The sequence below is a fragment of the Capra hircus genome, chromosome 12, assembly GCF_001704415.2.
Source record: "Capra hircus breed San Clemente chromosome 12, ASM170441v1, whole genome shotgun sequence".
In the NCBI taxonomy this organism is placed as follows: Eukaryota; Metazoa; Chordata; class Mammalia; order Artiodactyla; family Bovidae; genus Capra; species Capra hircus.
Window position 1 is genome coordinate 53,563,629 of NC_030819.1, and position 13,319 is coordinate 53,576,947.

General features: G+C 41.5%; 1 protein-coding gene across 2 annotated transcripts in view; it reads left to right on the forward strand.

Annotated features, from left to right (window-relative positions):
* The window catches only part of CDK8 (cyclin dependent kinase 8), a 76,031-nt gene continuing 62,712 nt past the window's right edge, over positions 1 to 13,319 (forward strand). Inside the window, exon 1 of one of the 2 annotated variants that reach the window (XM_018056580.1) lies at positions 1 to 712. In XM_018056580.1, coding sequence (XP_017912069.1) covers positions 585 to 712 — 128 coding nt within the window. In that variant the 5' untranslated portion in view covers positions 1 to 584. The remainder of the gene's footprint in view (positions 713 to 13,319) is intronic. The other variant, XM_005687557.3, reaches the window with a different exon arrangement.

The window sequence follows — 13,319 nt, forward strand, 5'->3', positions numbered from 1 at the left end:
GGGTCTTCGCGACGTTTTTGCGACAGCGCGGCCGCGTTCCGCGAGTCCCCGCCCTCCGCTCTCTGAGGAGGTGCCGGCTGTTGTGCGGCGCTGCCTTTCTGTCTGAGTGGACGGGAGAGCGAGCGAGGGAGCGAGCGAGTGAGGGAGCGAGCGTGAGCGTGTGTTACCGCGGCTAGGCGCGAGCGCCCGAGGGAGATCCCGCCGCGCCGCCGCCGCCCGCCGCGGGGGCCGAGCGCGCGGCCGGAGCGCAGGAGCCAGAGCCCCGGAGCCCGCGGGGACAAGGGCAGCGACCGCGCTCCCCACCCCCAGCCCTCGTCCCTCGCCCTCCTGCGCCCCCGGGTTCCTCGGCGTGTGTCCCCCCACCCGACCCCGGCCGGCCCCCGCCCCGCCGCCCCGCTGGATGTCCCCGGCGCCCTCGCGGGGCCTCCTCTTGCTCCTGCCGCCGCGGCCGAGCCGGCGCTGCGGCCGCCGGGCGTAGAGCGGGCGGCTTCCCGGGGGCCGCGGCTGCCGGAGCCTCCCGGAGGGTCCCCACCCCCGCGCCGCAGCGCCGCGACCCCAGCTCCCCGGCCCCGCCGGCCGTGACAATGGACTATGACTTTAAAGTGAAGCTGAGCAGCGAGCGGGAGCGGGTCGAGGACCTGTTTGAATACGAGGGCTGCAAAGTTGGCCGAGGCACTTACGGTCACGTCTACAAAGCCAAGCGGAAGGATGGGTGAGTGTCGGCAGGCAGGTGGGCAGCCCCCGCGGGCCGGGCTCCGGGAGGACGTGGTGCCCGAGGGGGGCCAAGCCCGCGCGAGACCCCTACCCCCACCCCGCGAGCCGCTCCTGTGGTCTCCGGGCGCCGCTCGTCAGCAGGAGGAGCGTCTGATCCACGGGCTCTGTACTTTTCAAGGGCTTCGGTGCCAGATTTCTTTAAATGTTCCTTATAAAACGTCAGCTTAAATGATCTTGGAGGGAGGGTCGATTTATTAGGGGACCCTTCACCCGCCTCCGGACTGACATCCATCAGCCCGGAAGGGAAGCTGGGATCCTTTCCCCCGCACAGGTTGGTGATGGATTTAAGACCCCATTTGGGTTTTATTTGTGGGGAAGAAAGCAGCAAGTCAGGGTGGTTGTGAAGAGTTCCTCCCGGTGATCGATCACCTGCGGCAGAAACGTAGCAGTTGCTGTTTCGCTATTTTACCTAGAACAATGGGGGTTTGGTGCAGGGTAGGTGGTGGGGAGAAAGGCGAATGAAAAATAGGGGTGTCTTATTCAGACCCCCCTACCCCCCACTTTAGCAGTTGGCAAGGAACTTTAAATAGTCTCTTTGCTTTAAATGTTCTTACCTAGAAATAACTTAATTAAGTCTATGACTGGTAAGGCTCCCAATTTAGTTTCCTAAACCGGCAAGTGAACTGTTCATTTTTCCTTTGTCACTAGATGAATGTCTTGTAATGTTGACAAAAGAGAAGACATTTCTTAGATGAGAAATATAATCTATTAACTCCTAGTTTTCCTCTTGTAAAAACGGATGTTGTCTTTCTCACCTTTGACACTATAGGAAAAGGCTGGAAAGGACGTCAAAGCTTATATAATCTTTAGATTTTATTATAAACAAGTAGGTTTACTTGAACGTCACTCTTAGTTTGGTTAAGCTGCTGTTTAACGTTTAAAATAATTGCTTTTTTCAACAATTTAGATGGGAGGATATGTTCAGAACTGTATTAGTGCTTAAAAAAATGAAACCATTCATAAAGCTGAAGTTACCTGGGTTGGGGGGAAGCCATATTTATAAATACTTCAGTATCCTCAATATTGGAAAAGGAAGGAGCTATATATTCAGTATTTTTCTTAGATTTGCTGAGGTATCTTTCTAAAATAACTTAAAATGGACTCTAAGGAAGAAGATAGTAATTCTAACTAATTTGAAATATGTTTCAGTCCTTATATGCAGCAGTAATGCAGTACTGGTATCTGCAAAGATAGGGAGTTGAGAACTTGATCCTGTGTGTGCTGCATGTATTCACAAGTACTTTTAAGTGGGGTGGATAGTTGGGTGACATTTGAGAAATCAGTGTCTGGAGATACTGCTGACTCTTGTTTAGTTAACGTTTCTCATTGAAGTATTACTCTGTAATAAAGTACATAGTTAAAAAATGAGGTTAGACATTGTAGGGCATTTGACCAGTCTGTCATCTGTTCTATAAAATTCTGGTGACCCTAAATTGTTTTTGATCTCTCTGAAAAAAACAGTTCTGTTTTCATAAATTACTATTTTAATAAAACATCTAAATTTTATTAACTTTGACTTAACATTTTTATTAAAAACTGTAATATTGTTTATTGGCAGGAGGTACCTTTGACCACATTTTATATCTCGTGGTCAAGTTTTCATTTAGGCTAAGAATAATTTTAGGAGATTTAAATTTAATCTGTACAATTTAAAAATAGATGGATGTATGGTATATGAACATATCTTTGTCATTCATGATAGCCAGGTAGCCTTGCATTTGGGAACATTAACTTGTTTATAATTTCTTGGGCTTGTTTTTCAGTAGTCATTAATGATTTTGTTCATAGAAGTGTTTTTTTAAAAATGGATCAAATGTCAAGAGAGTTTTATACTTACTTTCAACAGTTTCTGTGGTCCAGAGGGAATATTTTTCAGTTTGGCTTCTTATCACCTCACTCTGGTAAAATGCAGTATTATATTTATGAAGCTTTTTTGATCTTATGTCAATGAAATGTAATTTAATGCATTTAAGTCCAGGTAAAATAAAATTTGTGGCTATTTAATCTTGTATAAAAAGATGATCAGATAATTTGGTTCTAGTATTGATTTATTTTCAAATGAAGTTATATATTCTGCAGCCGAGATTTCAGAGAACTCTAGGATCCTAGACAGTAACACCTTCAAAGAGAGTACTCAGATTTAAATAAAATGAAACAAATTTTGTTTTGATGTCAGTTCATTTCATCACTCAGTTGTGTCCAACTTTTAGATGCCACGGACTGCAGCATGCCAGGCTTTCCTGTCCTTCGCTATCTCCCGGAGTTTGCTCAAACTCATGTCCATGAGTCGGTGATGCCATCCCACCATTTCATCTCTTGTGTGCCCTTTGTCATTTAGCTATTAAAATGAACGTATGTAAATATATCTTTAATGTTGTCCAGCGAGCATCCTAAGACATGATTAATTAGTAAAGGAATTTATATCAGAGGAGCTAGCTTCTTAAATTATTGTTTCAGGAAATAAACAACTTGATCAGTTCTTTGATATTAAGAAGTAGTAACACTCTCCTGCCAGTATACTAAGTATACCAAGGCATTTTAAAGAGTGTGGGGAAGGGGGAGTCCTTTGAAGCATGATTACATACAGGGAAAAGGGACCTTTTATGTTCTGTTAATTTTAGGTTTTAGTAGAGTTAAAACATAAATGTACAATAAATCTTGGGAATAATTTGCTCTCACTGTCACCATAAATGAGATTGAGTGTGTCCTTTGTGCCTTAACACCAAAAGGATAGTCAGTGGCAAGCAGGGGGATTCGTTTTCTTTCTGAGTCAATTGCTTTTCCTCTTTGCAGAATTTAGGTAACCAAACTTGTCTTGTTCAAAGGAATAGAAAAGTGTGAGAACCAGAAAACAATTTGTGTGTTTAAATTCCAAGTTCTCATTATTGGCACTGGGCATTGTAGCATTTAAAAATTGATTTGGAGTAAGAGTTTGATCTCCAAAAAAGAAAAGCAAAAAGAATTTCTTGAATAGAGTTCTTAGTCTTCTGTACTCTATGTTCAAAAGAACAAAAACTGGGCTTGGGATTTAGGGGTTGGATAATTGGGATTGTGTGTGTGTGTGTGTGTGAGAGAGAGAGAGAAAGGTAGAAGGGAGGAGGGAAATACACAGAATACATTTGTTGGGGGACTTTTGTAGACAGCACAGAGGTTAGTAGGCAGAAATAGTAACAGTAATAGCTAAATTACTGAGTGAATCTTAGGACGTGGGCAAAGCCTTGACAGCCATCATCTGTTGAATCCTCATAGGTACCACACCAGTCAGTAGTGTTTTTTCAGATTTACAGTTGAGGAAACGGAGGTTTAAAGGTGAAGCAAATTTGTCCATGATTGCATGACTAATTAAGTCTCAGAGCTGGAATTGTGGGGTTACAAGCAAGTCTCTCACTCCAGACCCATGCTCTTAACCATCATGCTTTGTATTAAGATAAATATAAGCATAGGCATGGGGATTTGGTGTTTTAGGGAGTCATTTCAGAAGACATGAGTGCCTTATCCCTGGGCTAGTCTTTTCATTTAACTTATACTTTCTTAGTATGTTTCTGAACAATCTTAGTTTTTTCTAGTGCTGCAAAAGTAAGTATATAACGATGTGGGTGTTTCTACTTACTGTGTGTGTATGTGTGTGTTAGGATGAACTGTTAAGTTGGGGAGACTGGAGAATTGAGTGTGAGTTCAGACTCTGCCTCTGATCACCAGTGTGACCCTGGGCAAGTCATTTGTCCTTGTAGACCTTTGTTTCCTTATTTCTAAGATTACAGGATTTCAGCTGATAATTTTTTGGGACTTCCTAGTACTGCAATTTGAAGAAGTAAAAAATCATGACCATAAATACTTTTGCAAGATCAGGTAAACAACTACTAAGACAAAAATTTTACTTTAGGCAGTAATATACTTCCATATTTCTTAGTCTCATGCTTTAATGTGGATTCTCATCAACCGCCAGTGAGAAGACAGGTAACTTCCAAAGACTTGTCAGCTCCCACACCTAACATGTCTTTTATCCTGCCGTAGCATCCCCTCCGTTTACCTGTGAAGGTGCTGCATTCGTGTAGCTCTCCCACCCTTGTGCACCACTCGTTTGGTGGCTAGCATGAGGGACTCATCTGATCTGCACTGACACTGTGAGTCGGCTTTAATTCCTTAACTGTGATCAGAACTTGGTTGGAACCTTATCTTCCCCTGAAGGATTCTGATAGTTTTCTTCTGAATGTCAGTGAACCCAGTATCTAGCTTGCATTTGATTTAAGTATTTCTTTAGATGTCAGACGTGGCAAATCCAGCATGTAATAATCCTCGTCACTGGGGATTTCGCATGTCCAATAAGGACTGTTCCTTGTAACATTTAAAACCTGTGATGGAAAGGGACAGGCAGAACATTGACTGCGTTTCTTACCTGCTGGCTGTTGAACTTACCCGCCTTAGATACTCAGTGAATTCAGATCCACAGGTTAGGCCCCTCTGAGGTGTCATTCTTGGATCCCAGTTTCTTAATAGCAAGACTGGCAAATTAATTCCTTATGGATTTGTTTGATTGTTTTACAGTTTCTTCTAACATTGGAAGAAATCCATCCCCTCATTCATTCAGCAAATATTTACTGGATCCTTCCATCTGCCGAGCACTGTCCAAGGTATTGACAGTGCAAAGAGGAATAAAATACTCCGTTGTTTGAGAAGATAGCTGCTGAGGAAACAAACATGTAAATAAGCTGTAGCAATTTAATAAGCTCTATAATAATCAATACCAGGTGCTCTTGGGACACAGACATGGAGCTCCCAACTTCTCTGCTTTCAGGGAAACCCCTCACAGAGGGCAGCACTCTCTTGACTGTGAAAGGACAGGGAAGGTCTCCTCAGAAAGGACATTTCAAGAGGACAACAAGAGTGCTTTCTGTTGTGCTCTTACAGACCCCGGCACAGGCTGTGGGTTTGAATTTTTTCCTCCCATGCCTTTCCTCCTCGTATCTGTCTGTTGCCAGCGTCTTCAAGCTCCTGCTGCATGCGTAGTGCTCCACGCATGCGCTGCACAGGTTCCCTTGTCCGCATTGAACCTGATGAGGCCCCCGGTTCAGCACAGGGATAACTTTGCCAGCACATAGGTGGTGCAGTGGTAAATAACTCCTGCCTGGCTCGGTAAATAACCCCGCCTGGCTCAGGAAGATCCCCTGGAGCAGGAAATGGCCACTCACCCCAATATTCATGCATGAAAAAGTCCCATGGACAGAGGGGTCTGGCGGGCTACAGTCCATGGGGTTGCAAAGAGTCGGACACGACTGAGCACCTAAGCACACGTGCACACTGAGCACTTTAATTGTCTCTGAGGCAGTTTGCCCCCACAAGAACATTGGTGTATCAGAGCACAAGCAGCCTCTGAAGTCCAAGTGTCTGGCTTAGGAGTAGCTCTCACGTGTGAACTGCCACGGCTGGACAACCTTTGGCTTACGGCTCCCAATAGGAGATGATCTTCCTTTGGCCTCACCTCTGTTAAGAGCAGGGAACCAGAATTTTCTAGCTGCTGAGATGGTGGTGGCAGTAGATTGGAGGGGGAATTCCTCTAACTGGGACTCTTGGTCATGTGAAGAGGTGGTAGGGAGGGGGCTTCCGGCATACTGAATATCAGCCAGGAAAACAGAAATGATGATGTATTATTATAAGTTATTGTTGGTTATTTGCAAACTTAGCTGCTTTTTCAGAAATTTGTTCTCTTGACAACTGTGTCCAGAATTATGATTTACAAACACCTGAAATATACATATGTAAGGGCATTGCATATGCCAAATCAGTGTTGATTATAAATATTTATATGTAAGGGCACTGTATATGCCAAATCAGTGTTGATTATAAATATTTATATTTTTCCCTGGGGCTGGTGTCCCCTTTCTTGTCATGTCTTGCATTGTTGAATGAATCCTCGTTGTCTGGGTTTTCTTTTTTTTATGCTTTTTCTGTTCTTAGCTGCTGCTAGAGAATGGGAATCCTACTGTCCTGAGCTCCTTCAGAGCAGTTTGTATATGCTTTCCTTCACAGCAGCTTAAGTAGGCCTCGGCCATCTCTTTGAAACTACTGTGATATTTTTTGTCTTTAAATATCTCTTGTCACCCCAAGGCAGTTCTTGAAGTTGTCACTGAAAAGTGACTTTCACTCGTTATTTTGATCTTGATACTTAAAGACCCTTTAGTGTAATTTTCTCAAGATTCTTTAGTGATTGTCAAAGTCACAAATCCAGCCCCTGCTGCAGTAAGCTGCTTTTACTGATAGAGTTATGTCATGTCGTTCAGGTGTGTCATCGCAGAAAAAATGCTGAGAATCCCCTTTTTAAAACTGAGATATATCACATACCATAAAATTCACCCTTTCAAAGTGTGCAGCCCACTGGCTTTTAGTCTGTTCAGAAAGCTGTGCCATCATCACTGCTGTCTATGCCAGAACATCACTGCTGTCTATGCCAGAACATTTTTCTCCCGTTAGAAGGAACTCCACATCGGTTAGTAGTCGCTCCACAGTTCCCGTTCTTCCCAGGCCCTGGCAACCACTCGTCTACTTCCTTTCTCCATGGATTTGCCTATTCTGAACATTCCATGTAAATGAAAGCACACAGTATGTGGCCATTTGTGTCTTTACTTAGCCTAGTGTTTTCAGTATTCATCTGTGTTGTGCATGTATCAGTATCTCATTCCTTTTCATGGTTGAAAACTATTGCCTTATATGGATAGTCCACGTTTTGTGTATCCGTTTATTACTTGGTGGACATCTGGATTGTTTCTACTTCTTGGCTGTTATGAATAATGCTGCTATGAAACTTCATGTGCGAATTATTGTGTAGATACATGTTTTGGGTTCTCTTAGACATATACCCAGAGTCATATGGTAACTGTTTAACTTTTTGAGAAACTGCCAAATGTTTGAAAGTAGCTGAGAACCACTTTGAATGACTCTACCTTGACTTTGGTTTAGAACCAGGATTTGTCCTTTGTCCGCAAGACCACCTTAATTACCAGGACACCTTATTCTCAGGACGTTGTTGACACACTAGTCTATATCATAGTGATTCTGAAATTCAGATTAATGCAACTGCTCCTCCTCCATTAAATCAGACTGCCTTTCTGAACTTATTCTCAAGCAGCACCTGTTGCTGGGCATTGTTTTCCCTCAGCTGAAATCGGTTCTGTTGTATCGCTTCAGAAATCCTAACTACTTATTCTTAAAGTACAGCTCCAATAATCCTCTCTTCACTCATCACCCCACAATACATAGTTAGCTTTTCATAGATATATTCTGTAACTACTTCAGTGTATATGTGATTACTGTTTGCATGTCCTTGGGGTCTTTCTGGTGAATATTCATGGGTTAGATATAGATTTCCTCTAGGGCAGTAATTGTGTTCCCCTTACTTCCTGGCATATTGCCAAATGTTGACAGGTATTTTAATATTTTATTTTTGGTGTACCTAAAATTGATATCTGAAAATTTTCCTTTTTAAAGTTGCTAAACTTAAAAACTTGAGCATATTTCAAAATAAAAAAGTAGTGTCTTGTGAAAATACCCACAGAAGCTAGGTTTGATGGGCTGGCTAAATTGATACCAGGAACAAACTTGAACAAAACCAAAAGCCAGATGCAAGCTTTGTTAGTTGAAAAAAGGTATTTTAAAAATTGAGCCACTACAAAAAATGAAGTATTTTCTAAAGTATACCTTGCCAATGTATCAGTTTAAATGGGGATCAAACTATTTCTAAACTTAAGGAAAATATAATTAGTCTCAACTAAAGTTGGCATTTAATTTCATTTAAGCTCTGTGATTCATATTTGAGATTTTCTTTTGTTATGTGAATAAAAAATTATGTAGTTTAACAACTACTCAAGGTAACTCAAGTTACTCATCTTTCTAGACAAGCTCTTTAAAATCTATAACTTTATTATAACCCATGAGTTCTAATAAACAGTCATCCTAAGGAGAGGAATTCCTCACATCAGGATGCCTGCTGTGAGTGTTTCAATACACCTGAATTTTATAGGTTGTCTAGAGAACTAAGCGGAGAAGGCAGTGGCAACCCACTCCAGTACTCTTGCCTGGAAAATCCCGTGGACAGAGGAGCCTGGTGGGCTATAGTCCATGGGGTCGCTGTGAGTCGGGCACGACTGAATGACTTCACTTTCACTTTTCACTTTCCTGCATTGGAGAAGGAAATGGCAGTCCACTCCAGTGTTCTTGCCTGGAGAATCCCAGGGATGGGGGAGCCTGGTGGGCTGCCGTCTATGGGGTCGCACAGAGTCGGTCACGACTGAAGCGACTTAGCAGCAGTAGCAGCATCAGAGAACTAAGGGATTAAAAAAAAAGTAACCCAAACTTGTCAAACAGTGGTATCATAGTTTATATTAAACAAGTCATTATTTTGGGGAAAAGAGGTAGGTATTGAAAAATTATTTTTATGTGGCTTGTTTTAAGGAAAGCCAATAAATCTCATGAAAATTTTAAGCTCATATAGGATAAATACATTTGTTTGGAGTTTTTTCACTTTATGAAAGAAACCCTTTAAGTAAACCCTTTAAGTAAGGGATCTATCCTAACATACTTATCCTGGGACTCATTTTGCAAAAAATACTCAATTTATACACAGTTCCCAAGAAAGTGTTAAGCACACAGTAAGGAGTACTAATATTTGTTTTCTACTGCTGACTTAACATTGAAGGTTCTTTTAAATTTAAAATTAAATCATTTAAATATTTGACATTCCATTATAGTTTCTCTTTAGCTGTAATGGGGGGAGGCAAATTTGTGTATTTATAGTTCATTTGGTAGCTATTCACTGGATGTCTGTAATATGCCAGGTTCCAGGTTCTGTGCCAGATATAGGTGATTCAGCAGTGGACAGGCCGCAGTTGGAAGTCCTTGGGGAACTTAAAGACTTTGAGGGGCACAAGCAAGTAAACAGTTACTTGTAGTAAGTGGGATAGGGCTGTTGTGGAGAAAACAGTGAATGACATCTACTGTGACTTTACATTTTTTCACTCAAGAATATTATGCATCTTTCCGTGTCTGTGAGTATAGCTCTAAATCCTTAGTTTTAATTATTGCGGGCATCACATTGTTTTGATATACACACAGATTTATATGTAAATATGTATCCAGTTAACCAGTTCTCTAGTGATAGATGAAATTTAAGTAGTCTCTAAATTTTGGCCATTGTGGTGAGCAAAGTAGCTCCTAGAAAGTATGACTACAGTTCTTCAATATAGTATCAAGTTCTTGCAGTGGAATTTTAGGGTCAAAGACTGTATGATTTCAACAGCTATATTTCTGTTATAAGATTAGATTATAAAATTAATAAGCTCTCAGGATAGATAATCAAGCCGAATGTAAGGCTATGCGGGAAGACAGCAGTTCCCCTCTTTAGGGACAGTCGTTGTCAGCCTCCTGTGTGTGTGCAGGTGGAAGCAGGTGTATGCCTGGGTCAACTTTAAAATTTAATACTTCATTCATTTGAGCAGGTAATACATGTGTATGTACAAAATGTGAGTATACTGAGGAAGTGAAAACTTAAGTCCTCTCACCTCTTTCTCCTCCAGTCACCCGTTCTTTCAGAGCTGTCCACTTAGATGTGTTTCTTGTGTATGCTGTCCAACTTGTGGACACAAACATCTTTGGACTTATTTATGGTATTATTTTTTATGTGTAACTCTTATTTTTATGAAGTCACGTTTATCAGTGGCTGCTGGGTTATATGTAGGAATTAAAAAAGTCTGTATGTCATCATTAAACACAAATTGTTTGATGGCGTATATGTATGTTTTGTTCCTTGCTTTTCTCAGTTTTTATGTTTTGAAGATGGCTACAGTCCATGGGGTCGCACAGAGCTGGTCATGACTGAGCGATTGAGCTTGCGCACAACAGCCATAATAATACAGTTCACTTCAGCATCTTGTCATTCATTCTGTTTTATGAACATACTGTATTAGTGATACACAGATCCAATTGAGGATGTTTAGAATGTTTTCTTTTTTGTTTTAATGCTCTTAAACAGTATTGCAGTAAATGTTCTTTATATCAGTCTTTGCATACAGCATTCTCTCAGGTGGAGATAGAACTGCCCAGGTCCCCAGAGCCTTCCCCAAAGGGAGGTTTGCTGTGGAGGATACCATTGGCAAGGAGCAAAGTGTGCATGAAGCAAGGGAAGCTCCCTGCTGGCTTCTGTCCACTGTTTTAGAGACTGATCACTGTGCCGAGCGCAAGTGATACATAACCCCGGCACGTCACTGTTAGACTGCTGCAGTGTGGGTCAGTTTCCCAGGAGTATCTCTTTAACAGGCCTGAGCTTCAGGCTCTCCTGAAATCCAGTCTTATGTCCTCAAGAAAGATTGCACCAATTACACTGTCATCCAAACTCCCAAAACAAAACTTAATGCGGAAGGAAGAAATGGGAATAAATACAATAATAACTTGCTTGAATCATGGGGGTTAAATGCATTGTAGAGTCAGAATTGTTTCAGTTGTTCTTTTGGAAACTTTGCTGTATGTTTTCTTTCCCTGCGTAGTCCTAGGTATTTTAGATTGCTGGTTGGCATAAAGAAATTAAGACTTGTTACTGCTAAGTCACTTCAGTCGTGTCCGACTCTGTGTGACCCCGTAGACGGCAGCCCACCAGGCTCCCCTGTCCCTGGGATTCTCCAGGCAAGAACACTGGAGTGGGCTGCCATTTCCTTCTCCAAATTAAGACTTGTGGACATTTAAAATTGCAGTCATTATGAAGTTCACATGTTATCTTTTGTTCACGTTCCTGAGATGTTTCTGTTCCAGCTGAACACTGCTGCTGAACTCTGTTCCTGTCGCATGTGACGGGAGCTCCTGATGGAGTGTCTCCCTCCAGCCACCTATTCAGCCTGACCGCATGTACTTCTCTTTTGGTCGAATGATCTTTCTCTCTGTTTCCTGTTGCTTGACTTTGGTCGTCTTTTCACTCCCTGACCAGCACTGACCCAGTCTTTTCCTTTTCACCCCTGTTTGGCTTGCCTTTTTTCTGTTTTGTACTGATTTTGACTTTGACCTTGTTCCTTGTCCTCGTCTCAGTCGTATTGCCCTCTGGGCTTGCCTATGTAGACAGAAAGCTGGAACCTCTTCTCTTGCCAGTGGAATTGCTTAACTTTGTGTAGTCAGCAGTGGTAATTGTTCATGTCGGTAGGCAGGTAGCTGATTATCTGTAAGACAGTTCTGATGTGTTTTATGAATTTGGAAGTGATTTTTTTTTTAAGTCTTAAGTTCAGCTAAACATTTTCTTCATGTACATAATATCTGCTCAACAGAAGTTGGAAAGTACTTACTTCTTATAGACAGATAAGAAGCTGAAATAGTATGCAAACATTTCATCTTTTTATCTGAAAACCTATTTTAGTACAGATGTGTCCAGCACTTCTTGCGAGTTTAAACCAGATACCCTGGAACCGAAAGTTACTATTGTCCTGTTTTTAGCCAAGACTAGCTAACCTCCGCAGAGCCTTGACGTGTGCTTGCACGTGCATACATGAACAACATAAAGAAGCCTGTCAGAGTAGCACACCCATCTCCTACTTCACCTGGTGCTCTTCTGCACTTTGGTTTTTGTTTTTGAAGGGATGGGACCATTCAGTTCTGAAAGGTGATTCAACCTTACATTAACTTTAAATGCTTGAAGTTTTCAGTGCAAGCCAGAAATACTAACCAACCTTACCACTTTTTAGCCTTTATTTGATTTGGATCATGTAGCATTTGCTCTATTTCCGTTGCACATTGTAAAACTGAACTCACCGAATTTAAGTATGCTTGCTGATTTTCAAATCAGAATGCAGCACAATTACATTTTTCCTTGGTGAAATTCTGTACTGTGATTATCCCTGAAATGTTTTGGAATGTAAGATAACATTTGTTAAAATAGTGACTCATTTTTAAGTGTTTAAAAAGTACTTTTGATTTAGTTGTAATGTATTAAGTAGGGAAATTCAATACTAGTTGCCTTCATGCAGAAAATATTAGTGAAACCTGTCAAGAAGTTATACATTTTTAGTTCATAAAGCTTTCTAATAGCTTTAGTGAGGTGTGATTCACATACCATACAGCTCGCCTATTTTAAGTGTGCAGTTCACTGTTTTAAGTATATTCACAGAGTTGTGTGGTTGTCACCACACTCTAATTTAGAATATTTTCATCCCCCCAAAAGAAACCCTGGACCCATTAGCAGTCGTTCCATTTACCCTCCAACCCTCCAGCCTTAGGCAACCGCTAATCTGCTTTCTGTCTGGATTTGCCTGTTCTGGACATTTCATTGAAATGAAATCATACAATATGTGGTTTTTTGTGACTGGCTTCCTTCACTTAATGTAATGGTTTTAAGGCCCATCCATGATTTAGCATGTATCACGTTTTGTTTGTCATTCATCAGTTGTTGGATAGTTGGGTCATTTCCACTTTTTGGTTATTATGAGTAAGGCAGCTATGAACATTGGTGTGCATCTGAGTCCCTTCTTTCAGTTCCTTGGATATACATGCGCCTAAGATATACATACAAATGTGGAATT